The 27,093-nt window shown below is 45.2% G+C and overlaps 2 protein-coding genes across 2 annotated transcripts in view; one reads left to right on the forward strand and one right to left on the reverse strand.

Annotated features, from left to right (window-relative positions):
- BORCS5 (BLOC-1 related complex subunit 5) overlaps positions 1-27,093 on the reverse strand; it is a 714,757-nt gene that overhangs the window by 132,255 nt on the left and 555,409 nt on the right. The gene's annotated exons all lie outside the window — the stretch shown is intronic.
- Positions 24,712-27,093, forward strand: part of LRP6 (LDL receptor related protein 6) — a 138,395-nt gene continuing 136,013 nt past the window's right edge. Inside the window, exon 1 of the mRNA XM_049782908.1 lies at positions 24,712-24,769. Within this exon, the coding sequence (XP_049638865.1) occupies positions 24,712-24,769 (58 nt within the window). The remainder of the gene's footprint in view (positions 24,770-27,093) is intronic.

Below are 27,093 nucleotides of genomic sequence, written 5' to 3' on the forward strand. Positions count from 1 at the left end.
CAATAAATTAATAAGTATTCTGAGTCAAAAATCATTATGATTATATTCATAGAAAAGGAAAAGAAAGAGATAAAGAAAGAAGGAAAAAGGGAAGAAAGAGAGAGAAATAAAGAAAAAAGCAATCAAGAAAGAAAAAGAAAGCAGAAGGATAGTGCAGCAGGTATGGTATTTACCTTGCATGGGCTGACCCAGGTTCGATCCCCCACATTTTATATGGTCTCCATGACTGCTAGAAGGGATTCCTGAGTGCAGAGCCAGGAGTAACCCCTGAGTGCCACCTGTGTAGCCCCCCCTAAAAAAGAAAAAGAAAAAGAAAAAAGGAAGGAAAGAAGGTAGAAAGGAAGGAAGGAGGGTAGAGCAAGAAAGGGAGGAAGGAAGGAAGAAAGGAAGGAAGGAGAGAGGAAGAGAGACAGAGGGGGAAAAGAAAGGAGGGAAAAGGGAGGGAAGGTGAGAAGGAAGGAGGGAAGGAAGGAAAGAGGAAAGGGAGTAGGGAAGGAAGGAAGAAGGGAGGGAGGATGGAAGGAGAGAGGGAGAGAGACAAAGGGAGAAAGAAGAAAGGAAGGAAAGGGAGGCAGGGAAAAAGGAGGGAAGGGGGAAGAAAGTAAAAAAGGAAGGAAGGAGGGAAGGAAGGAAAGTAGGAGGGGAGAAAGGAAGGAGGGAAGGAGGGAAGGAAGGAGGGAAGAAAAGAGGAAAGGAAGGAAAGAGGGAGGGAGGAGAGGAAGAGAGGAAATAAGGGAGAAAGGGAGGGAGGAAAGGAAGAGAGGAAATAAGGGAGGGAGAAAGGGAGGGAGGAAAGGAAGAGAGGAAATAAGGGAGAAAGGGAGGGAGGAAAGGAAGAGAGGAAATAAGGGAGGGAGGAAAGGAAGAGAGGAAATAAGGGAGGGAGGAAGGGAGGGAGGAAGGGAGGGAGGAAGGAAGGAGAAAGGGAGAGAGACAGAGGGGGAAGAAGAAAGGAGGGAGGAAATGAGAGAGGGAGAAGGAAGGAGGGAAAAAGAGGGAAGGGAAGAGGGAAGGAAGGAAGGAAAGAAGGGAGGGAGGGAGGGAGGAAGGAAGGAAGGAAGAAAGAGAGGGAGAGAAACAGGGAGAAATAAGAGAGGAGGGAGAAAGGGAGGGAGTGAGAGAAGGAAGGAGGGAAGGAAAGAAGGAAAGAAGGAAGGAAGGAGGGAGGGAAGGAAGAAAGGAAGGAAGAAGGGAAGGAAGGAGGAAAGAAGGAAGGAGGGAAGGAGGAAAGGGAAGATGGAGGGAAGGAAGGAGGGAAGTAAAGAGGGAGGGAGGAAAGGAAGAAAAGAAGGAAGAAGGGAAGGAAGAAAAAAGGAAGGAGAAGAGGATAGAAAAGAAAAAATGAGGGCCAGAGAGCTTGACTTGGGTTCAATCCCTGGTATCCCATATGATCCTCTGAGTAGCATCAAGAGCAGAGCCAGGAGTAACCCTGAGGCCTGCCAGGTGTGGCTCATAAACCAAAACCAAACAAACAAAAATAAACATGGGGAGTAACAAATGGCCAAAGACAATAGACTGGGTAGTAGATCTGCAGAACTGAGCTTACCTGGGAGTAGGGAGGGTGTTACGAGGATAAAAGGAGTCCTTGGGGTAGTAGTGAAGAGGAGTGGGCACTCGGGTGGTGGGTGTAGTGTTGGGACAATATATGCATGGAAGCCTTGTTAACAATACTGTCTATTATGGTTCCTCAATAAAAATGAAAAAAAAAAAAAGCTTTTTTTTTTTTAAGTGAATTCAGAACTCTTCATCACCAGACTTAAGGGACAACATTTTCATTTCTACATCCAAGCCCCAGATCTGAGATTGTCATGGGGATACGAGGCTGCAGATGAATGAGAAACATCACTGACAAGGCAAGAGGTCAGTCTTGTGTCTCTGGGAATGAGGTTGCTTTGGTAAATGGACAGCCAATGGCAGGAGAGGGTGAGGGGGTGAGGGATAGGGCAGGCACTGCTTGAGAGAGGTGACAATTGCTGGTTCTCAGGCTGCCCTGAGCACCTGCTAAGTCTGAGTCATGGGCTCTGCAGGTAATTCAGGTGCAAGCTCAGGTTTGAGAGCCACAGTGCCAGGGAATGGGTCAGTGGATCACATTCCTGCTGAGAGCCTCAGGTGACCCTTGAAAACATGGATTTCTTTTTTTTCTGAGGAATGTAGTTTGAATCACAACTAGTGGTGCTCAGAGGCGATTCCTCTGGAACATTTTTGATGATGGTCAAGGGACCATCTGATGCCAGAGATGGAACCCAGGCCTCTTGCATAAAAAGTGTACGGTAAGCTCATTAAGTTATCTCTTCATCATGAATAACAGTGAACTGGGCCCAGAGAGATAGCACAGCGGTGTTTGCCTTGCCAGCAGCCGATCCAGGACCAAAGGTGGTTGGTTCGAATCCCAGTGTCCCATATGGTCCCCCGTGCCTGCCAGGAGCTATTTCTTTTTTTTTTTTTTTTTTTTTTTTGGTTTTTGGGCCACACCCGGTAATGCTCAGGGGTTACTCCTGGCTATGCGCTCAGAAGTCGCTCCTGGCTTGGGGGACCATATGGGACGCCGGGGGATCGAACCGCGGTCCGTCCGAGGCTAGCGCAGGCAAGGCAGGCACCTTACCTTTAGCGCCACCGCCCGGCCCCCCCAGGAGCTATTTCTGAGCAGACAGCCAGGAGTAGCCCCTGAGTACCGCCGGGTGTGGCCCCCCCACCAAAAAAAAAGAATAATGTTGAACTATGAACTTTTTGTTTTGGGGCCCACACCTGGTAGTTCTCGGGACCTACTCTTGCCTCTGTGCTCAGGATCATCCCCAAAAGGAATTGTAGTGATTGACCTCAGGCTGTTTGCATGCAAGGCAAAGCGCCTTACTTGCTATCTCTACAGCCCTGTATGTGTGTATAAAGTTTTATTCCTAGATTGAACCAACCCCAATGTCCATCAATGGAGCCATCGATCGTGGACCCACAAATACAAAAGGCTGATGGGGAAGATCTGAGCACCCCCAGATTTTGATATCTGATAGAGTCTGAAACCAAGCCCCCCTCAGATTCCCATACATGACTGAAACTGTTTTGGGAGTATTAAAAATTATTCACAGTGGGGCTGGAGAGATAGCACATCAGTAGGGCGTTTGTCTTGCACGCAGTCAATCCCACCAGACCCCGGTTCGATTCCCAGCATCCCATATAGTTCCCTGAGCCTGCCAGGAGTGACTTCTGAGTCCAGAGCCAAGGAGTAACCCCCTGAGGTTTTTGAGTGTGACCCAAAAATAAAACAAAACAAAAGTTATTCATAGTGGATGGGGAAAATAGCTCCAAGGACTGGAGTACTTGTTTTATTTTCAGGAGACCCAAGTTCAATCTCTGGCACTACATTGCCCCCAGAGTGCTGCTGGGTCTGACCCAAAAGAAAAAAGAAAACAAACAAAACCCATGTTAACATGGATTTTTGGTGGGGAAGGTGGGCATCCCTAACCCCACATTATTCATAGTGAACTGGCTTTGAGTTTTTCTTGTCAAGAAACATTCTCCCACATGTTATCCATTACTCATATCAGTCACTCCCGCTGTGGCTTAGGTGAACTAACATAAGTGAATCAAGGTGTGCAGCGTGGTACCTATGTTTCTCTTCAGTTCTGGCTTTCAGCCCTCACTTCACCAGGGGTTGGAGTGATAGTATAGCAGGTAGGACACTTGCCTTACATACAGCCAACATGGCTTCAATACTTGGCACTCCATAGGGCACCCCCAGCACTGCCAGGAATGACTCTAGAATGCAGAGCACAGGAGTAAGGCCTGTTTTGGGGTGTGTCCCCAAAACAGAAACATCAATAAAAAAGATTTGAACATCCTACAAAAGAAAGTTCAAGGTACAAATAACTTTAGTGAAGATCCGGAGTAGGACAAAGGTCTGTAGTGGGTTATTGGAAACAAAGAAAGACCATTAAAAGGAGGCAAGGTCTTTGGACAGAAATCAATGCCTGAACTTTAAATCAAAGTCCTAAATAGAAAATAGGAAGCAGGACCAAGGAAAGTGGAGAAGTGTGTGTGTGTGTGTGTGTGTGTTTGAACAATGAAATGAATAAAAGAAACAAAGAATAGAACCAGGAGTGCCTGGCAGAAGTCAGAGTTGGAAAGTCCACAAGTTGGACAGCAGGAATGGAAGACATAGGCTGCCTGACCACGTAGCTTAGCTGGGGATGGGAAGTTGTTTAAGGACAGTTTGCTTTAAGTGAAAAGGCCCAGGTTTGATTCCCTAACACACATAGTCTTCTGACACTAAGAGTTGGAGACATCTGGTTGTTGCATGGAATGTCTGCTATTCTTCAGTTCTGGCTGACCAGGACGATTAGTTCTAGTAGGACAGAAGCCAAAAGGTCAAATTCTCATAGTGTCCTGGGATTTAAGAATAGGTAAAGGGGACAGGACAGAGGGGAAATGTCTTAAGAGAGCTGTGTTAGCAAGGAGAGGCCCCAGGGCTAGTCCTCTACAAGAAAAGGGAAAGCACAGTCCAGTCTCCTGACTTTGGCTCTCCCTTCCAAGCTGGGAATTAAAACATATACATACTAGGGAGAGAGCTCAGTGGTCCAGAGGATATGTTTTACAGTCAGGGTCCCAGATTCTTTTTTTTTTTTTTTTGGTTTTTTTTGGGTCACACCCGGCTGCGCTCAGGGGTTACTCCTGGCTGTCTGCTCAGAAATAGCTCCTGGCAGGCACGGGGGACCATATGGGACACCGGGATTCGAACCAACCACCTTTGGTCCTGGATCGGCTGCTTGCAAGGCAACACCTCTGTGCTATCTCTCCAGGCCCTGGGTCCCAGATTCTACCCAAGGCACCAGATGGTTCTTTCACACCACCAGGAGCCATTTCCCCAAGTACCAACCAAGCTGGGAGTCATCCCTGAGCATCTGTGGGTGTGGCACCCAAATTACAAAACCAACACCCCAGAAATCACATATAAGGAGACATTGTGAAAGAGGAAGGGAGAGACCATGAGACCATGGCTCCCAATTACTCATGGCTGCTTAGTGAGCTGCAGTGTCCACATCTGTGAAATGGGATAATACCTGCCTCCTTTACCTGTTTTGATGATCAAATAGCAGCATGCATGTAAAAAAAAGCTTGGTAAACTATTAAAAAAAAAAACCCTCTGAGTCTAGTAGCAGGACCACTATCTCACTCCAAATGCATCTGACCACATCAATGCAGGGAGTGGCATTCTGGTTTGAGAGGCCTCATAGTGCTTCCTGCTGCTCCTCAGTCTGATGCATCATTAACTGCTCCTGGATGTCTGCGACCAGGCGCAGGTGGTGACTTGGGGCAGACTTTCTGGCAGTCCACATTTTCTTCTCCTGGTTCTCTTTCTCCTCCTCTTCCTTGTCATCAAGCTTTTTTCTTCCCTTTCTCCTCCTTCATTGCCTCCTTTTCTTGCTCCTCATTCTCATCCTTATTCTTCCCTGTCTGAACAGTCAAACCAGGTAAAAGACGATTAAAAAGACCAAGAAGTCTCGCTTGGATGGAACTGGGGCGGGGGGGCGTCATACTGAGCAAGTGAGTCAAAGGTGAAGGACAAATACCAAACAATCATTGTCCTGTGTGTTATGAAAAAACACAGTAAAGAATAGATAATGTCCAATGATGATGGGCCCTGAAAAGCCTGTCTGTGGAGTTGAGTGAGAAAACACCTAAAGGCAATGGTGGTGGGATGTTGGCTCTCTGGGAATGAAGTGAAGCTGTATTTATATATTCATTTTTACTAACATAATTGGAAATTATGTTCTCTCAGTAAAATAAACTCTAGTAATCAAGTAAAGGAACAAGGGGGCATAAGGACAGAAGGAATGTTAGAGATTGATGCCAAAATATGGTTCTTAGTGTTTCTCTCACCGTAATCCCAAACTGGTCTGTGTTTGTTTATAGCTTTTTGGGGTTAAACTGGTACTAAAGCAATGGTGTTGGGTCACACCTTGTAGTGCTCAATGGCTATTCCTAAAGGAGTGACCCTTGGAGGTGCTGGGGAGACCATTTGGAATTAGGCATCAAATCATTTGGAATTAGAATTAGGATGCAACCAACCAACTTTTAATTTTTTTCCATTATACCCAGCAATGCTCCGGGGTTACTCCTGGTTCAATACTCAGTAATTATGCCTGGGAGATTCAGGGAATCATGTGGGGTGCTGGGCATCAAACTTGGATTGGCTATGTACAAAGCAAACATCCTACCTGCTGTTCTATCACTCCAGCCCCATCAACCAACCAATTGAATCCTTATACTATCTCTCTGGCCAGTTTATGGCTATTCATTTATTTATTTAAGATTATGGGGCTATGTGGGGAGCTGGCTCAGACAGCCTCCTACTTTGAGAGCTTTTTAGGACTTGGTAGGGAACCTTGGCATGACTGGAGAACTGCCCTGGTGGCAAAAACCCTTGCGGGGGCCTAAAGGGAAGGCTGCTCTGTCAAGGCCACATCCATTTTTTTTTTCCATTTGAGGAAGCAAGATTACCAAAGATGATATAATATTAGATTGCTGAGGCTGGTATATATCCGTAAGTTTCGCTGCATCTGCAATTATTAACTGTGTATTGATATGAGATAAGTAGCAGAGTTTGCTCTAATAAACTTGCTGTATTTTCCATACAGACTTCCCTAGCCTGTTGTCAAGCTCTCATTCCCTCTCTCGGAGTCTCACCTCTTGGACCTAGGCAGGGCTTATTCCAGCTCAGAGGTCATTTTTGCATTGCATGTGCAATGTCAGTGGCAGGCAAAGCAAATAACTAAAATTTTGTACTTTCTTCCTGACCCCAAGTTTATGGCCTTTTAATATTTACTTTTTGTCCAAGGGACAAAATTTGTTCTCCTGCTTCCATCCTGATTTTCCTCCTCAAGTTCTCTTCAGTGCTTTGCTCTCATAAACTTCACTTCAGTTACAGTTATGGGTGATGTGTCTGGCACCTTGTCTGTGCTGGCTCTTTCCTTGATCCTCCTCCTTTACAAACAGGGCTCAGATACTGCCTTCCTTTTAAAAGGACTTGATAGGGGGTCTTGGTTTGACTGCAGAACTGCCCTGGTGGTAAAAAAAAAAAAAAAAAAAAAAAAACCTAGGGGAGGGGGGCAGAGCAATAGCGCAGTCAGTGGTAGGGCATTTGCCTTGCAAGTGGCTGACCCAGGACAGACCTCCGTTTGATCTCTGGCATCCCATATGGTCCCCCAAGCCAGGAGTGATTTCTGAGCGTATAGCCAGGAGTAAACTCTGAGCGTCACCATGTGTGGCCCCTCCAAAAAAACCCAACAAAACAAACAACAACAACAACAACAAACCTTCGGGAGGGTTTAAGGATCTGTCCGAGGCCGGGCCTGCAGGCCACATCCTTTTTGCCTGCCTCCAAGAAGTCTGCATTGGGGCCAGAGTGGTGGCACAAGGGGTAAGGCGTTTGCCTTGCCAGAGCTAGCCTAGGACAGACTGCGGTTCTATCCCCCGTCATCCCATATGGTCCCCCAACCCAGGAGCGATTTCTGAGCACATAGCCAGGAGTAACCCCTGAGCGTCACCGGTTGTGACCCAAAAATCAAAAAAGAAGAAGAAGTCTGCATGGCTACACACGTCCAAAACTGGCCTTGTGACCCCGTACTTTTCTTGCTCAAGAGAGAGTGTGGAATGCTAAGGGGTCTTCATATTGTATTTATTCCCATTTTGTTTCTTCACTTCTAAATAAGATATATGCAGTGTGCATAGAAATTTGTTCATAATTTTTGTTTTTACTATAATCTGGCCCTTCAACAGTCTGATGGACAGTGAACTGGCCCCCTGTTTAAAAAGTTTGAGGACGTGGGGCCCGGAGTGATAGCACAGAGGTGTTTGCCTTGCAAGCAGCCGATCCAGGACCAAAGATGGTTGGTTCGAATCCCGGTGTCCCATATGGTCCCCCGTGCCTGCCAGGAGCTATTTCTGAGCAGACAGCCAGGAGTAACTCCTGAGCACTGCTGGGTGTGACCCAAAAACCAAAAAAAAAAAAAAAAAAAAAAAAAGTTTGAGGACATGACATCCAGTGTAGCCCTGTTCTCTCAGATCTTTGGAATGGCCTAAGCAAGTGATGTGGGTGGATTGCGAAGAGCACTGATGTTCGGGGTTCCAATGGCTGTGGCCTGAACTTGTTGTCCATCAAGAGCTACATGTGTATGTAGGGTGAAGCTAACCATGGGTACCACCCTGGGCAGTCCTGAGGATATGAAGAATGAATATATTATTTATTTATTGGGATGGTGGTGTGGACCACATCTAATGGTGCCTAGGAGTGACTTCTGGTTGCTCTCAGGGTACCATAGTTTGTACCTGGGATTTAAACTACACATCACAGCCACAATCAAGCAAGTGCCTTCCCTCCTGTACCATTTCTCTACTAAAGTGAACATAGGTTTCATAAAACTAACCCATAACAGTGCCTGGCACATATATTTTGGCTTACTGACCACTTTTTATTTTGAGAGACGAAAGTATTACTCAATGGAGATGAAAACTGAGGATAGTCAAGATAAGCAGGAGGTGGGCTGGAGCCATAGTATAGTGGGTAAGACATTTACCTTGCACACAGATGACCTGGGTTCAATCCCTGGTATCTGATCTTAGAGCCAGGAGTAACCCTGAGAGCCACTAACTGTGACCCAAAAACAAAAACAAAGCAAAACAAAAAAGCAGAAGGTGCTGGTGAAGGCCCAAGAGATGGCTCAATGGGCTGAGCACATGTTTTGCATGCCGGATATCTGGAGCCCAGGCCTGGCACTATATGGTGCCTTCAGTTTTGATCACAGAGGAACCTCTGAGCAACTGCAGATGTGACCCAAAAGCCAAAAAAGAAAGGTTCCTTTGGGGCTTGTAAGATAATACAGCAGGTGGGGCCTTGCATGTAGCCTAGATGGATCTGATCCCTGACACCCCATATAATCCTCCAAGCCCCTCCAGGAGTAATCCCTGAGCACAGACCCAGGGTGTTTGTCCCAAAATCAAACAAAAAATGTCCCTAAGAATCTCTTACTTGACCTTATAGCTCTTCCTCTGTCTTTGGATGTTTGTCTTGTTTTGGGAGCCACACCCAGCAGCAGGCTGCTCAAGGCTCACACCCAGTGATGCTCAGTTGTGACTCCCACATGCAAAGCATGCTGGCTTTGGGCTGCCTTGCAATCCAGATCTTTCCCTCCTTTCGTGTTCGAATTATTTATTTGAAGGTTCTACTCCAGGGAAGGCAAAGCTTTCCATTTCAGTCTCTTCTCTGTCTGACCCACTGAAGAGGCTCAAGAGATGCTCAGTAAGTTAATGGATGACAATATACGACTAAGGTGAAACTCAAACTGGGCCATATTGCCACTCACTCAAGGTCTAACAGGTCATGAAACAGGTGTCAAAAGCCTAAAATTTGGTTGATTTCTAAATCTGTGCAAGATCCCTAATTTAATGATGTGTTCCTCTTTCAAGTTTTGTCTTACTTTACGTTTTGTTTTATTTCTCTTCCTGGTTGTCGCTCCTCTACATTCTGGGGGCGGGTTTCTCAATGCTGACACTAATACTTCTTTATTGTGCGGAACTGTCTTGTGATTGTTTTGTATTGTGGGGAACGGTCTTGTGACTGTTTAGCAACATTCCTGGCTTCTACTCATAAGTTGATAAAAATAGAGTCATGGGAAAATGCAAAAGTGCCTCTTGGAAATATCCTAAAGGGTCGTCATATAGAAAGTTATCCTGCAAATCTGCATCTTTATGAATTTTTTGTGTAAAGTCAGAGTTTGATTATTTTTTTAAACTGAGTTTAATTTTTTAGTGTTTGTTTTTGTTGTTGAACCATACCTGCTAGTGATCAGAGGTTACTTTTGGCCCTGCACTCAGAGATCACTTCTGGTGCACTTCTGGTGCACCTATATATGATAGGTGTGGTGCCATGAATTGAATTTTGGTCAGCCATGTACAGGGTTAGAGCCCTACCCATGATACTATTGCCCTAACCCCATTTATTATTTAAAGCTCTGCTTCTCCTGCTCTTAACTGGAAAACCTATTTGGGGGGGGTGGGATTTACATTTTTTAGTTAAATACTTATTTAAGCACCATGATTACAAACATGTTTGTAATTGAAATTCAATAACAAAAAAGTAAACCCCTCCCTTCACCAGTGCAATCTTCCCCACCCATGCCCCTGTCTTTCTCCTCCCCTAACCCTGCAACCCTAAGGAAAAAAAAAAGATGGAATGGGGCCAGAGCAGTAGCACAAGCCATAAGGCATCTAACCTATGTATGCTAGCCTAGGACAGACTGTGGTTTGATCTTCCAGTGCCCCATGTGCTCCCCCAAGCCAGGAGAAATTTCTGAGTGTATATCTAGGAGTAACCCCTGAGCATCATCAGATATGACCCCCAAAAAAGAAACAAAAAAAAAACATAAAAAAAGAAGATGGAAGGCATTACTTTCCCCAACTATATTACAAAGCAATAGTCATTAAAACAGCATGGTATTGGACTCAAAGGCAGACCCTCAGATCAATGGAATAAACTTGAGTATTCAGAGAATGTTCCCTAAACATAAAATCAATTAATCTTTGATAAAGGGGCAATAAATGCAAAATGGACCAAGGAAAGCCTCTTCAACAAGTTGAGTCAACTGGTCAGTCACATGCAAAAAAGCAGACTTGGACATCCATTTAATACCATGCACAACGGTCAAATCCAAATGGATTAAAGACGTTGGTATTAGACCTGGAACCATAAGGTACTTATATAGAAGAACATGTAGGTAAAACACTCTATGACATTGAGACTAAAGGCATCTTCAAAGAAGAAATACCACTGTCCAAACAAGTGGAAGCAGAGATAAACAAATGGGACTACATTAAACTGAGAAGCTTCTGCACTTCAAAGGAAACAGGACTAGAATACAAAGGCCACCCACGGAATGGGAGAAACTATTCACCCATTTCCCATCAGATAAAGGCTAACATCTAAGATATACAATGTACTGATAGAACTTAACAAGAACAAAAATCTAACCCCATGGAAAAATGGAGAGAAGAAATGGATAGACAATTCCTCAAAGAAGAAAAACAGATGGCCAAAAGGCACATGAGAAAATGCTCCACTTCACTAATCATTGTGAGATGCAAATCAAAACAACAATGAGGTACCACCATCTCATGCCACAGAAAGAGGCACACATCACAAATAACAAAAACAACCAGTGCTAGTGGGGATGTAGGGAGAAAGAAACTCTCATTCACTGCTGGTGAAAATACCATGTAGTCTAACTTTTCTGGAAAACAACATGAGATTCCTCAAAAAAACTGGAAACTGAACTCCCATATGATTCAGCTATACCACTCTATGGATATACCCTAGGAACACAGAAACACAATTTAAAAAGGCCCTCTGCATGCCTATGTTCATTGTAACTCTATTTCCAGAATCTGGAAACAACTCAGATGTCCAACAACTGATAAGTGGCTAAAGAAACTGGGGTACATATGCACAATGGAATACTAGGCAGCTGTCAGGAAAAAATGAAGTCATGAAATTTTCCTATACATGGATGGACATGGAAATTATTATGCTGAGTGAAATGAGCCAGAGGGAGAGAGATAGACACAGAATAGTCTCACTTATCTGTGGGATTTAAGAAAATTAAAAGATAGTATGATTGGGCTGGAGAAATAGCATGGAGGTAGGGCATTTATGTAGCATGCAGAAGAACAGTGGTTTGAATCCCGGCAACCCATATGGTCCCCCGAGCCTGCCAGGAGCAATTTCTGAGTGTAGAGCCAGGAGTAACCCCTGAGCGCTGCCGGGTGTGACCCAAAATCCAAAAACAAAAACAACAACAACAACAAAATAGTATGGCAATAATACCCAGAGACAATAGAGATGAGGTTTGAATGGACCAGCCCATGACATGAGGCTTACCATAGATTGGTGAACACAGTTAGAGAAATAACAACACCAACAACTATCATGATAATGGTAGTAAGTGAAATAGAAAACCTATCTCCAAGGAAGACCTATTTTTGTTTAACTTTTGTTCTTGGGCCACATCTGGAAGTGCTCAGGGCTTACTCCTGGATCAGGAATCTGCACTCAGGAATCACACCTGGCAAACTTGAGGAACCATATAGGATGCCAGGGATCTAATTCTGGTCGGCTGAGTGGAAGGCAAGAGCTTTATCCGCTATACGATTGCTCTGACCCCTTCCTTGATTTGAAGAATCTGACACATTCCAGACTTTACCAAAGGCCTGGAGAAGTGTGCAGATTCACTGCTTCTCCCAACTCCTGAGAATCCTCTAGTTCAATGTTTCTTAACCTTTTCCCTACTGTGACCCCATTCTAACCTTGTTTCCTTCCTGCAGCCCCACTATGATCTATCCATTGAACCCCTCTCATGCCTTGGTCTCCAATTGATGTGACTTTCACCTGTGGCTCCCTGGAATATCCTGGGGATCTCAAAGGGTCATAACCACTTCTAATCTAGGGAATCGGTTTTTAGCATTTAAAAAAATCTCAGAGTGGGGAGGGGCAACATCCAGTAGTATTCAAAGCTTACTCCAGGCTTTACATTCAGGGATCACTTCTGTGATTATGGGAACCATATATATGTGGTGCTGGAGAGGGAACCAGGGTTGGCCATATGCAAGGCAAGAATTTAGCCCCTGTACTATTTCTTAGGCCCTGGTTAAACATTTTCAGCTAAAGTATATTTTGTTTATTTCTTTGGTTTTGATTTGGAGGCCACATCCAGTGGTGCTCAGATTTTGTTTCTGGCAGTGTTAGAAACCATGTGGTGTTGGGGATTAAATTCAGAGCCTCCACAATTCTAAGGGTTACCTTGGAACTATCTCACTGGCCCTGAGATGAAGTACATTTAGGTAGGACAATTTTATTTTATTACTTTTTTTTGTTTTGGTTTGGTTTTAGGGGCCACACCTGGCAGTGCTCAGGGGTTACTCCTGCTTATCTGCTCAGAAACAGCTCCTGGCAGACATGGGGGACCATATGGGATGCCGGGATTCAAACCAACCACCTTAGGTCCTCGGTCGGCTGCTTACAAGGCAAACACCGCTGTGCTATCTCTCCAGCCCCATTTTATTACTTTTTTTATTTCTAAGCTCACAATTTGGTTTGCATGTTTCCAAATCAAATAGATTCTGGCACTAGTGAAAAACAAAGTGCTTCTGGGTCAGTAGATCTCCCTCTGTCCTTGCTCAGCCATGTCAGGATTCAGGTAAATGGGGATGGCCAGATCATGCTTTATTTATGCCCTTCCAAACTGCAATTGCATATTTCTTTTATTTCTTTCGCTGAGAAAAATAGTGGAAGCAGGCATTGTTTTACATTTCAGAGTAAAGCTAAAAACACCTGAGGGGATCTGAGAGTGAGAAGTGGGAAACGGGGGCCTCCCAAACACAGAGCTATAATAAGAACTTCTCAGCCTCAAAAAAACTTTTTACAAACAAGAAAGAAAAATGTTGACACTGAGAAAGTATGTGAATGCTCAAACCACACTATTGCCATAAATCCTGAATCTGAGGTACAATTCATACTAATAGTGCAATTTTAAACCTATTTAAGCTGGGAAATTTGTTATCAGATGACTCATATATGTGGGGGAAATCCAGATCATTTGTGCCAGAGATGAAAGAAAGCAATTAGGTATTTAAATGTTGAGATTCCATTCAGTTTTGTGAATGAACTGTGGAGCTCTTGGACAGGAAGGGAAAAGAGAGAGGGCAGTTACTCAACAAGTTTTAAAAAAATGTTAAAGGGCTCTCTGGAGTTAAATAATAAAACTCTGTGTTTATGACACATTTATCTTTCAAAGAGCATATGTACTTTTATTTTATTTCGAAATATGCACAATTTTTTTTAAAGACAAGAACAGTACAAAGGACGTTTTGTCTCTAAAACATTTGAGAATAATCACAGATCTCATTTCCCACACACCCTCAATTATTTTCAGCATAATTTACTACAAAAAAGACAGACCCCACATAGTCTCAATGCCACCACTAAATAAAAATTCACAATGATGTTGGGCCAGAGTGATAGAATAGTGGGTAGGGAGCTAGTCTTGCATAAGGTCAACCTGGGTTTGATCCCTATCAACTGTATGGTTCCTTGAACCTGCCAGGAGTGATTCCTGAGGACAGAATCAGAAGTAACCCCGATCACTTCCAGGTGTGCCCCCCAAAATTCACAAGGATATTCATTTGTCAGTTTTGGGGCCACAGTGTTGTTGGAGGACATGGAGGTGCCTAGGTTTGGTTCTGGGTCTCCCACATGTAAAACCTGTGCCCTGGCTTCCTTGATCTCTCTTCTTGGCCCATGACATCTCTCTTATCTGCAGGTTACATGCCAGTCTTGCCCATGGTTTCCATCACATGCTTTCAGCCTGGGGCTCTAGTTGAGAACTTCAGTCCCCCTTATTCTGGAGTAATACCTTCCTTGGTATTTCCTAGCCTTTTATGATCTTGACACATGTCCCCTCTTCCTTTGTTGTTCTCAATTATGCTTAGTTGGGGGTCACATACTTGGTTGAAAGAGACTGAAAGAGATGGCCATGGCCACATGGAAGGATGTGAACCTGATCCTTTGAAGAAGTCAGGCCAGCTATTTAAAAAAAAAAATTATTATAACACCAGGATTTACCAAGTTGTTCACAATAAGTCATCTTGGACATTAATTTTCAAACACCAATTCACCACCTTTGTGACTATCCCTTCATACTGTCCTCAATTTCTCACCTACCACTCTAGCCTTCCCTTTTGCAGGCACAAATTTACTTCATATTGTTTGTTACAACACAAAGGCAAATGAATGATCAAAACTTATATCAAAAGGTTAAGTTTGGAATTATTGTTAGATCATTCCATAGTCTTAATAAAGTCAGTGTCTAAGAATTTACTGAGCTGTGGTTGTTACTGTTTAGACTCACCGAGCTTCTTAAGTTTATATGTAATATTTACATATATTTCCCATCAAGTTTTTGGTGATACTACTATGAAATTTTTTTTTTGATTTTTTGGGCCATGCTCGTTTGATGCTCGGGGTTACTCCTGGCTAAGTGCTCAGAAATTGCCCCTGGCTTGGGGGGACCATATGGGTTGCCAGGGGATCGAACTGCGGTCCTTCCTTGGCTAGCCCTTGCAAGGCAGACACCTTACCTCTAGCAGCACCTCAGCGGCCTCACTATTATGAAATTTTTTTTTTTTTTTTTTTTGGTTTTTGGGCCACACCCGTTTGACGCTCAGGGGTTACTCCTGGCTATGCGCTCAGAAGTCGCTCCTGGCTTGGGGGACCATATGGGACGCCGGGGGATCGAACCGCGGTCCGTCCTAGGCTAGCGCTGGCAAGGCAGACACCTTACCTTTAGCGCCACCGCCCGGCCCCCTATTATGAAATTTTTGAGGTGTTACATGGTCCAGAATCTATAGATCTGGAACAAATTTGGTGATTTGGCAGTTTGATAAAGTCAAGTCGTGGAGCCGGGCTGTTGTAGTTGATGCAGAAAAGGGAATCCCACCTAGTCTAAAAATGCCACAGAGAGAAGAGCTGACAATACTATCTGGGAAAATACAATGGCCATCGTTTGCTTTTGGAGCTTAGTAGAGGAATTGGTTTGTTTTTCTGCTGGAATGATAGGCCAGCTATTTTGTAACTTGTGCCTTACTGTGTAGTTGCTGATGCCTAGATTCAGGCTCAATATGTGTAGGTCTTCCCTCGACACCACTGCTTTTCTTTTATCCAGGACTGATGATTTCCATGTCTCCCGTTAAGAGTGATGTTCTCTTTGATTCCTTGCTGAAATTGGACTTTGCGGAGTATATTCTGGAAGGCATATTCCAGAACCTCTGAAAACCATGCAACACTCCATTCCTTCGCAAGCTTTGAAATGTATAAATTTATTTGTGACTCTTCATATTCATGCTTTCCTACTTATTTGATGGGTGGTTATAGTTTACTATCATGAAAACATTTTAATTATTTGTCCCCTGTGGCTCATTGTGATCCTGATATTTTGTTGTTGTTTATTTGTTTTGGGGGCCACAACCAGCGATACTCTGGGGTGACTCCCGACTCTGCATTCAAGAATCATTCCTGATGGTGCTCAGGGGACCATAAGATGTGGCGGATCAAACCTGCGTAGACTGTGTGCAAGGCTAATATCCTACCCATTGTACTATTGCTCTGGTTCCTAGGAAATCTATTTCTAAGACTCAACTAGATGTCATTGGCATTATGGGTGAAAGGGGTGAGAAGAGCTCCCCTTCTCTGAAATTCCTTAGTTCTTGGCTGTTCAGACCAAAGATCTAGACCAGAGGATGTGCACAAATATCCCTTCCATCCCAGATCTCAGTTCAGAGGAAAGAACAACAGGGGTGGCTTCCACAGGGCTTGTGCAATTGCGTATGCTTCCAGGATGAAAAGTGATACTTCTGTGAGGTCTTTTCTCTGAAGAAGTGAGAGACAGGAGCAGGAGAGATAGTACAGCAGGAAGGTGATTACAGGCTGGCCCAGATCAATTCCCTGTACCACATATGGTCCCTTGAGCATCACCAAGAGTGACCCCTGAGCACATAGGCAGGAGAAATCTCTCTCACCACTGGACATATTTTGTTCTTTTTGTTCATTCCAGTCTAGCACTCAAAGTAGAAGTCCATATAATGGTGAGAAATGTGTACAGTTAAAGGGAAAAATAACTTCTCATTGGCTTGGGTGAACTTAATGAGCAGAATGTCCAAGTCTATTTATTACAGTGAATACTTTTGGTGCTCTTCATTCATGAATTTTTAGGTTTTTCTTGGATCCTCAGAATTACGTCTTTGGGCATAAATTCTTTTGCACTCCCTCATTAGAATCACTGTTTTCAATTCCTTTTTCTGTTCTTGGGCATGCTGAAGTCTTTGGTATGTTACTGAATATTAGTGTACTTTCCTTAGGATTTATTTTATTGTGCTCAAGGTCTTTTGGCTTGTAATTTGGGCAACTCTCTCTACTAAGATTCTGGTAAATTCTAATTCCCAACTCAGCAGGAGGTCTTAGTTGTTCACCACATGAAACCCTCCATTGGGCTAGTAGGGTGTCCTGCAGACATAACAGTTGACTGATCCCTACAGCAGGTGCTCCAAGTGAAGCCGCTATATGTCTTGTTTGCTGACCCTTTGTACCCTCTTTTGATGTAGCTATGGGTGTTTCAACAAGGGCATGACTGCCCAGAGGGAAGGGTCATGCCATCACACTTTCCAATAACTCTCTCATGTGTCTAGCCCTGTCTCTATTATTGCTTCTCATCAGAAAAGACCTCACACATTTGTTTGGCAGACAAAGTTCAGGAATCTCCAACTTATGGCCTGGTGTCTCTGCTTTCTGTAATCCTGGGCACCATTTCATCATTTCTGGCCACACTGCAATCAGGTGTGTGTAAGGACCACACAAAGGAAGGAGAGTCAACTGGAGAGAGAGCATGCTAACAAAAATATGCATGACTTTTATGGTCAGAGAGTATGCTGGACAGTACATGTGAGTGAACACAGGGTTCTCTGGTCAGCACTTCAACTATGACTTGTGTCCCTCAACCAAGGGAGGCTCCTAGAAAGCATGTGTGCCTGTGTGGCTAAAAATGGACTGCAAGGGGCCGGCGAGATGGCGCTGGAGGTAAGGTGTCTGCCTTGCAAGCGCTAGCCAAGGAAGGATCGCAGTTCTATCCCCCGGCAACCCATATGGTCCCCCCAAGCCAGGGGCAAGTTCTGAGCACTTAGCCAGGAGTAACCCCTGAGCATCAAACGAGTGTGGCCCAAAAACAAAAAAAAAAAAAAAAAAAAGGACTGCAAGACCCCCAGTTCGGCACCAGCAACAATAACAAAAACAACAAAATGAAAGGGGACCATAAGTGGTGTTGGGAATCAAACTGAGTTGGCTGCATGCAAGGCAAATGCACTACCCACTGTACATCTCTCTGGCTTCTAGCTATTAGTTTTCAACTAAGCATTCTTTAATTCCAAAACAAACGTATCTATAAATGTATGGGTTTTTTTTGGGGGGGAGGGAGGTTTGGGTCATACCTGGTGGCACTCAGGGGTTAATCCTGGCTCTGTGCTCAGAAGTCGCCCCTGCAGGCTCAGGGGACCATATGGGATGCTGGACATCGAACTGGTGTCTGTCCGGGGTTGACCGCATCGAAGGCCTTACCACTGTGCTATTTCTCTGGCCCATATGTATATGGTTTTTAAATCTTTGTTGGTGTTTTTGGGTCATGCCCAGCGACGCTTCGGGGTTACTGCACTCAGAAATTGCTCCTGGCAGGCTTGGGGAATATGGAATGCCAGGAATCAAACCAGGGTGAGTCCTGGGTCAGCCTCTGAGCTATCACTCCAGACCGTTTTGGGTTTCTTTAAAAGGTACTCAGGAGGCCTCTTGGTGAGTCTCAGTCCATGGGGCCTATAGTATATGCTCAGGCCTTGAAGTCTCAGGGATTGTCTGAGCCTCTTTGGTAATATGGAGGGTGGCAGGAATCTGTTTTCTGAGGAACACCAGGGCTGCATCTAGTGACACTCAGGGCACCATGTGGTGCCAGGGATCAAACTGGGATCAGTAGCATGCAAGACATTTGTTTTAAGACCTGTATTATCGGGGCCGGCAAGGTGGCGCTAGAGGTAAGGTGTCTGCCTTGCAAGCACTAGCGTAAGACAAACTGCGGCGTCCCATATGGTCCCCCCAAGCCAGGAGTGATTTCTGAGTGCATAGCCAGGAGTAACCCCTGAGCATCAAACGGGTGTGGCCCAAAAAACAAAACAAAACAAAAGACCTGTATTATCTCTTAGTTCCATGTTTATGTTTTAAATTTTTTTCACTGAGATAAAATTGACATAGTAGGTTATAAAGTATACATTACAAAATTATCATCCCAATAAGTCTGGTTACTTTCAGTCACATAAAATTAGTTTTGGTGATGAAAATTTTTATAATTTATTCTCTTAGCAACTCTAAAGTATGCAACTTAGTATTATTAGTTATAATTCTTAGCTATACTCTTTGTATTAGGTCTCCATGACACTATTTTATAATCGGGAATTGGAATCTTTTGGATTCCAATGGAATCATCCATTGTTTCCCTAAAGTTCCCTGCTTCTGGCTACCTCCCTTATTCTTAATTCAGTTATTTGTTTCTGTTACATTTCACATATAAGTGTGATCACATAAGGTTCATTTTACTGTATTATGTAATTTCACAAGTTTTCATAATGTCCACAAGTTTCAACCTTGTTATAAATGATGTTCTTTTTAAGTTTATTTATTTATTTTGGGTTTTGTGGCCACACCCGGTGGCGCTCAGGAATTACTCCCTGCTCTGTGTTCAGAAATTGCTTCTGGCAGGCTTGGGGGACCATATGAGATGCCAAGGATCAAATCAGGGTCCATCCTGGGTCTGCCGCATGCAAGGCAAATGCCCTACTGCTGTGCTATCACTCTGGCTCCTTAAAATTTATTTTTATTTTATTAGTTTTGGCAATACTGGCTGGAACTCTAAGGCTTTTACATATGCATGTGTCTTACTTTTCAGCCTTGTCACTAGCCTTATTTCTATCCTTTTTATCACTGAGTAATATTTGTGCGTGTGTTTGCATGTTTTGTTCTTCATTTGCTGGTGGAAACTAAATTACTTGCTAAATAATGGTGCAATGAACAATGGTACACAAATATTTTTGAATTAGTGTTTTATTTTGGATAAACTCCCATTTGTAGAATTGCTGGATTCTTCTGGTAGTTCTATTTGAAAATGTTTGAGGTGTCTGTTAATAGATGTGTATATAATTTATGTTTTGCAGAACTATAATAAAAATATATACACTTTCACATTTTTGTTTTTGTTATCACACAGCTCAGGGCTTACTCCTTGTTCTGAGCTCAGGAATTATACTTGGCTGTGTTCAGGGGAACAATGTTGGATATGTGAAGTTGGATTAGCCATGTGTAAGGCAAATGCCCAGGTTTGGGGAGGCCCCATGCTGGAGGCCTTCTCCCTAGCCTGGGGAGTGCTGGGATGCTTGGCAGGCCCCCAGCCATCCCCTTCTTTCTCCCCTGGACTCCAGGCCTTCCCTGGGTGCCGGTCTAGGTGGACTCTATAGGGGTCATCAGGCTTTCCTCCTACCTCTCCCTACACTAATGGGAATGCGCTTTGGGAGGAGGGCGGGCAGTTCTAGTACCGGTTTATGTTGGGACATTCACTGGAAATTTTTTCTCCTTGGTCTCCTATTGATAGTATTGTATGCATATAGTTTATATATGCATAATATCCATCTTGTATTGTGACCTTAATACTGCCCTACAAAGCAAGCTCATTTCTAATCTTTTTTTTTTTTTTTTTGGTTTTTGGGCTACACCTGGCAGTGCTCAGGGGTGACTCCTGGCTGTCTGCTCAGAAATAGCTCCTGGCAGGCACGGGGGACCATATGGGACACCGGGATTCGAACCAACCACCTTTGGTGCTGGATCGGCTGCTTGCAAGGCAAACACCGCTGTGCTATCTCCCTGGGCCCCATTTCTAATCTTTTCCTGCCTCAGTTCCAACCCTTATTTCCCCCCATCTACCCATGTAGGTGCAGCTCATGACATGAAGCTCACCACATAGAGTGATGAGTGCAGTTAGAGAAATAACTACACTGAAAACTATCATAACAATGTGAATGAATGAGGGAAATAGAAAGCCTGTCTCGAGTACAGGTGTGGGTGGGGTGGGGAGGAGGGAGATCTGGGAAATTAGTGGTGGGAATCTTGTACTGGTGAAGGGGGGTGTTCTTTACATGATTGTAATCAGACAACTACAATCATATTTGTAATCATGGTGTTTAAATAAAGATAATTTAAAAAAAAGGCAAATGCCCTACCCATTGTTAGTATCGCTCAAGCCTAACTTTCACATGTTTTTAATTGCAAAATATTCTATCAATATTGCTCAATTCCCCACTCCAAATTATCATTTCTTAGTATTGTATAATATTCCCTCCGCCTGGGTTGATATCCCCAAGAATTAGATTGTAGCCAATTTGCTTTATCAATAATAAAAACAGGCTCAGTTTTTATGGGGCTTGAAATTTATATCATCTAGAGTAATGTTTTCAGAAAGATAATACAAAATAATCTTTTGCAAAGAGAACCATGTGAACATTGCTAGGGCTTCCTTATTGCTTTTCCAGCCTTGAGAGAGACCTATAAAGGGAAAGGATGCTAAAGGTAAATTTACTGTAGCTTTAAGGTTATCACTCTTCAGTTATAAACAATCCTGCAAACACATTTTGAGCATGTAATTGGCCTTCTTATGTGATTCCCCATGGATCCCAGGCTGTTATGAAACCATCGCCTGGAAGGAGAGAAGTGCTGGAACAATAAGTTGCCTTTTCTATATTGAGCAGTTATTAAATCATACCTTATTTCTGGCATAAGCAGAAGGAGGTTTAATCTCTGTTTCCCAGGTGAAAACACCAAGGCTTGTGTTTGAATACACCCTTACTCAAAGAAGTAGGTTTAGGTTCTAGGGTTCAGATCAATCTAGCTCTTCTTCCAGAGTTTATGGTTCCTTCTCTGCATTCCACAGTCTCTACCCCTCACAGTGATAAAAAAAACAACACCAGAGCTTTTTAATCAGGGGACATATGGCCACCTGTGGGTCCCCCAGATATTCCACAGTGGGAGCACAGGTGAGAATCATGTAAATGGAGACACTGAGGTCAGCAAAGACTAGAATAAAAGGGGAGGCACATAAGAAGGAGGTGTGAAGGAGGCCCAGATCTGAAGGAGGGAAAACCTTGCTCAACACTATTGTTGAAAAAGATGACTCTGAGGGGCTGGAGAGATAGCATGGAGGTAAATAAAGTGTTTGTCTTGCATGCAGAAGGTCAGTGATTCGAATCCTGGCATCCCATATGGTCCCCTGAGCCTGCCAGGAGTGATTTCTGAGCATAGAGATAGGAGTAACCCCTGACCGGTGCCAAAAAGGAAAAAAAAAAAAGATGGCTCTGAGAAACCTGTTTATTTCACATCATCCTGTGATGATGTGATGCTGCTGCTCCAGCAGTGTTGACTTGGGTATCCTGCAGAGCTGGGTAAGGATCCCAGGGACTCCCACATGCAAATCATGCCCTCCGGTCCTTCTTGGCCCTCAGTTATCAGGTTGGTTTTTAAGTTTTGTTTTAGGGCTACACGTGTCTGTGCTCTGAGCTTACTACTAGCTCTGTACGCAGGGATCACTCCTAGTGGTTTGGGGGGTGGGGTGGGGAAATGGACCATATGGATGCCAGGGATTGAAACTGGGTCGGCCTGTGCAGGACAAGTGCAATATCCTCAATCTATACCATTGCTTTGGACACACACACAAACCCCGCAACTGGCTCCAAAGGTGTACACACATCCACACCCACCCACCCTGACCTTTGCTTGCAATTTACTGGTTCAATGGCCTTCACACACACACACACACACACACACACACACACACACACACACACACACACACACACACACGACCTTTGCTTGCAATTTGCTAGTTCAGTGGCCTTAGGTGAGTCATTGAACCCAGAGGTTCCTTTCTCCCTTCTTTGTACACCAAGTATGCAAAGCACTCAGAGCTGAGCTGAACTGAGTAGAGCCGCAGACCCAGCCTCAGGGAAGTTTTAAGTGTCAAATCTGATAATTTCTGTGCAGGCACTTGACTACTCAGTCGTTGGGATATGAACAGCCTCCCAGAAACAGTTCCATTTCCTCCCCTAGGTGTCCCCCCCCCCCCCCCCCCCCGTGAGCCCGTGGAACCAGCCTGAAGGCAAGCACCTGAAGGTTCCTTTTGGGGCCCTCCTGGACGCCAGCGGCCAAGGGACCATTACTCCCGGTCTCTCAGAGCCTGGGCAGCAGCAGCAGAACCCCCCAAAATCCTGGGGAATCTATCCCTCACCGAGCCCAGCACAGGCTCTTTCATAGCAGAAAGATAAAATCTTAAAACACTTGGAGGAAAAGCCCACATGCAGTTCTGGCTAAAGGGATCCCCTTGCTCTGTCTTAGGTGCTGACGCATTCAATTTGGAATCTGATGTCCTCTGTGTGGAACTCTTTAGTTTGAGGAGAAGGGGGGGGGGGGAGGAAAAAGGGGGCCTGTCTGTAGTTTTGGGGAATCAAAAAAAAAAAATCAATTTGGAAGGCCATTTTAACCTCTTACACAAGACCCAAAATTTTATTTTACATTTCTTTTCAATGCTACATTTGATATCCCTTCTTGATCAGCCCAGGGAGATATATTTACACCACGGAATTATGACAAACATTAAATTTAGGGGCATCTATTTATTTATTTTTTATTTTTATTGAGATCAAAGATGCAAAAAAAGAGGACAAGGTAAAGTTAAAGTGGGAAGACAATCACCCATAAACAGAATTCTCAGCAGAAACCCCCTTACTGACATCTTAATTTTGAACTTTAAGCTTAAGAGCATTAAGAAAAATAAAAAAAAAACAAAACCCATGCACAATTACTTTGTCCCTCAAGTCTAAGGGCATCTTTTTCAATTGTAACTTGATCACTTTATTTAAGCACCATGTTTACAAATATTTTCAGGCTGATCATATTTACAAATATTTTCTGGATTGAGCATGTTTACAAATATTTTCAGGATTGAGTTTCAGCCAGACAGTGATTACTGAGACCCAATTAAAAAAAAAAAAAAGCCAGTGGCTTTTGTTTTTCATTTTCCTTAAAAATTAAAAAAAAAAAAGCAAAAAACCCAAAAAAACAAAACTCAATTTCTCCTCTGGAGAACGAAAGATCTTTTCCCAAACGTGTGGCAGACTGCCACTGCACCATCCATCCTCCCTCAACCTCCGGGCCTAGGTGTGTGTCTGGGTGAGACCGAGCCTCCAAGTCCCGCACACCTGGCCCGGCCGTCCGCCGTCCGCACAAAGAACTGAAACGACGACGTCGGTCGGTCGGTCGGGACTGGGCCGGGCCGAGCCGCAGAAAGTAGTCCCGACCAGGCCAGCTCGGGGCCAATCAGCGACGTCGTCTCTTCACGCCTCCGCTGTGAGTGCAGCCGCGGCCGTGCCGGGGAGAAAAAGAATCCCTTTGGAATGCAGCGCCGGGCGGGCGGGGGGGGGGGAGCGCGGAGGGCGGAGCTTCCAGCCTGGTCGCGTGCGCTAGACTCCCCCTCCCCCACGCTTTCGGGCGGAGGAGGAGGAGGAGAAGAGGGAGGGGTGTGTGTGTGTGGGGGGAAAGGCTCGGCCTCGCGCAAGGAGACCCGGACCGGCGGCGGCGGAGTGGCGACGCGGCTCCCCAGCCGTATCCCTGCGCGCCGCGCCGCCGCCGCTGCGAGAGAGGAAGAGGCTGAGGTTGAATGAGGAGCTGCGCGGGGGCCAGAGCAGCAGCATGGAAGCCCGGGCCACGGCGGCGGCGGCGGCTGCGGCTGCGACGGCGCGCGCGGAGCCTTGACGTGCCCCGCGGGTCGACTCTCGTCTTGTCTCTCCCTCGCTGCTGCTGCTGCTTCTTGCTCCGGGCCGCGCGCGGGGCCGCCATGAGCGTGCACACCGGGCGGCCCGGCTCCTCGCCTGCCCCAGAGCTGCTGCTGGCGGCCGCGGCTCTTCGCTGAGCGCCTGCGACGCGACGCCCCCCAGGCCAGGCTAGGCCAGGCCGGGCCGGGCCGGGCCGGCGCGCGGTGGGGAAAGATGGGGGCCCCCGTGCTGAGGAGCCTCCTGGCCTGCAGCTTGTGCACGCTCCTCAGAGGTGGGCCGCGGCCGGGAAAGTTGCTTTTGGGGGTGCGGGCTGCAAGGGGGAGGCGGTGGCCTTGTTTGGGGCGCCGGCCCGCTGGGCGGGGGAGGGGAGCGGGAGAAGGCAGAAGGCCAAGCGGAGCCAAAGGCCAGGCCCTGGGGTGGTGGTGGGGTGTCGGGGGGGAAAAAGTGGGGGGACCCTGGCGCCTCCTCCAGGACACAGAACACGGGCCCTGGAAAAAATAGAAAATAAAGGGGAGCCCCCCCCCAAGTGTTGTCGCAGCGACTAAAGGCAAGTCTGGCTCGAACCCTATGCACCCCAACCTTCAGATTTGGGAGTGTGCTAGCACCCCAATATTGCAAGCTGCTTGGAGGCTTTCACGAGGCGGCTCGGTAGGTGCACTTGGAGAGGACCCCCCCTTTATTTTTTTGGCACCCCCCTTTTTTTTTGCAGACCGTGTGAAGCTAATCTCCCCCAGAGTGGGTTTTCTTGTCGGGGGATCCACGCTCCCTTAATGGGGGACAGCGTGCTGGCATAAAAAATAAGCTCAACGGGTAAGACTGGGAGGTGAGAGGTCGCCCCAGGTTTTGTTTCCTCCTGGACCCGAACCCCAGGCCCGTACGCGCACTGCACTCAGTGGCCCCTGACTTCGGAGCTTTTGGGGAGTTGCTGTGGGCCCCGGGCGCGGTGCATTTGGTGCCGAGCTGGAATCCCAACTCGGGCCCCCCAACACTGGGTGGAGGAGCCCCCCATTTGGACACCGGGTGTTACCGGGCTGGGAGCAGCTACTGCCCAAGGTCTTGGTCCCGGGCCTCGCGGGGCTTTTTGGCACCGGTTCCCCCCCCCCCCCCAAGCTGTCACGCCAAGCTGCCGCGCCTCTGGGTTCTTTCCCCGGTACCGAAAACTTGGCGTGGAAGTGGAAGTGGGTCGTCCTGCAGACGAATGGAACCCGGAGGGCGCGCGGCCATGCAAAGTCTTGGGGTTCTGTTTCAGTCCCCACGCGTGTTCACGGTCAGTTTTTGTTTTTCACCCATGTCTGGCCCCTCTTCAGCCGTACGAGACTATGAACCACTGCTTTGACCCGCTGGACTTTTTGTTCAAGTCTCCCAAACGAACTGATAGTCACAGGTGACTGATAGGCCACTTCTCTGTCTTTGTGTTTATTTTGGAGGAGAGTGATGGACTTTTTTTGGGGAGACTTATTTTTTTTTTTTTGCTTGCATTGGCAAGTTATATCTACTTACACTTTAATAATTACTACTCACTATAAGCATATTCTAACGATTTCCACATGTAAACGCCAGCAAGATAGTGTACATTTAATTTTTCTTGGCGAAGTTTAATGCAACCGAATGTACTGGAGGTTTTAATAAGCTTATGCTTGTTTTATGATACTATACTCCCCTGTGGAAGGGAAATTTTGCTGGAGTTGGGGGAAATGATTCTATTTGACATAATGCTATGTTAAGTATTATAGGACGCAGGTTCAGAGAGCAAACAAATAGGGGATTGGTTCACTGACTTAGAAAAAAATCTAAGTCCATAACCCAGCAAGCTTCTGATTATCCAGTTGTACTTTTTTGGAGGGACAGGCTGGGATGTAAATGCCGTTTATTTTTAACACCAAATTTGAGCAGCAGTCTTTTTATTTATTACTGCAGTTTGGAAGAGTCACACTTGAAATAAAGTTTGGAGAATAGTATTTTGTAAGGAAACCTAAGAGCTCTGATTGCTCACTGGCATTTTTGCAGAAGTGGAGCTGTCATTAAATGTAGCATAATACTGATAGAAAGTGAATTTGAATTTATGGAACTTAATTGTGTGTGCCTATTTGAATAAAAATGCATTTCATGTGAAATGTTTTTATTTAGATTCTTTTCACTCCTTGATAATTTCAGTTTCTTTTATAACAGTAGTATTAGTTAATGTTATAACTAATACTAGTTGGACCCAGGGAGTAAAATGTGGTGAACTTGTTGCATTAAAATCAGTTTTCCTGGGGACCGAGCGATAGCAATCCCTCTATTCCTTATGGTTCCCCAAACCTGTCAGGAATACTTCTGAATACAGAACCAAGAATAATGCTTGAGCACTACCAGTTGTGAAACCCCTCCACCCCCAAATCAGTTTTCCTTACTGAAGGTGTGGTGCTTTTGACAGTTCGAAAATGGGGGTAACGAGAGAGTTCGTATTTACAGAGAGTTTGTATTTACACTGCCCTGTGGTCCTTTTCAATCAGTATGACTAAAGCTTTCATCACCTGGTCTCTAGCATGTTGAATGTCGAAGTGTAATGGAAACATTTAGGATTTTAACAGTAAAATATTGAGTTTTAAGTCC

This window comes from Suncus etruscus, chromosome 11, assembly GCF_024139225.1.
Source record: "Suncus etruscus isolate mSunEtr1 chromosome 11, mSunEtr1.pri.cur, whole genome shotgun sequence".
NCBI classification, from domain to species: Eukaryota; Metazoa; Chordata; class Mammalia; order Eulipotyphla; family Soricidae; genus Suncus; species Suncus etruscus.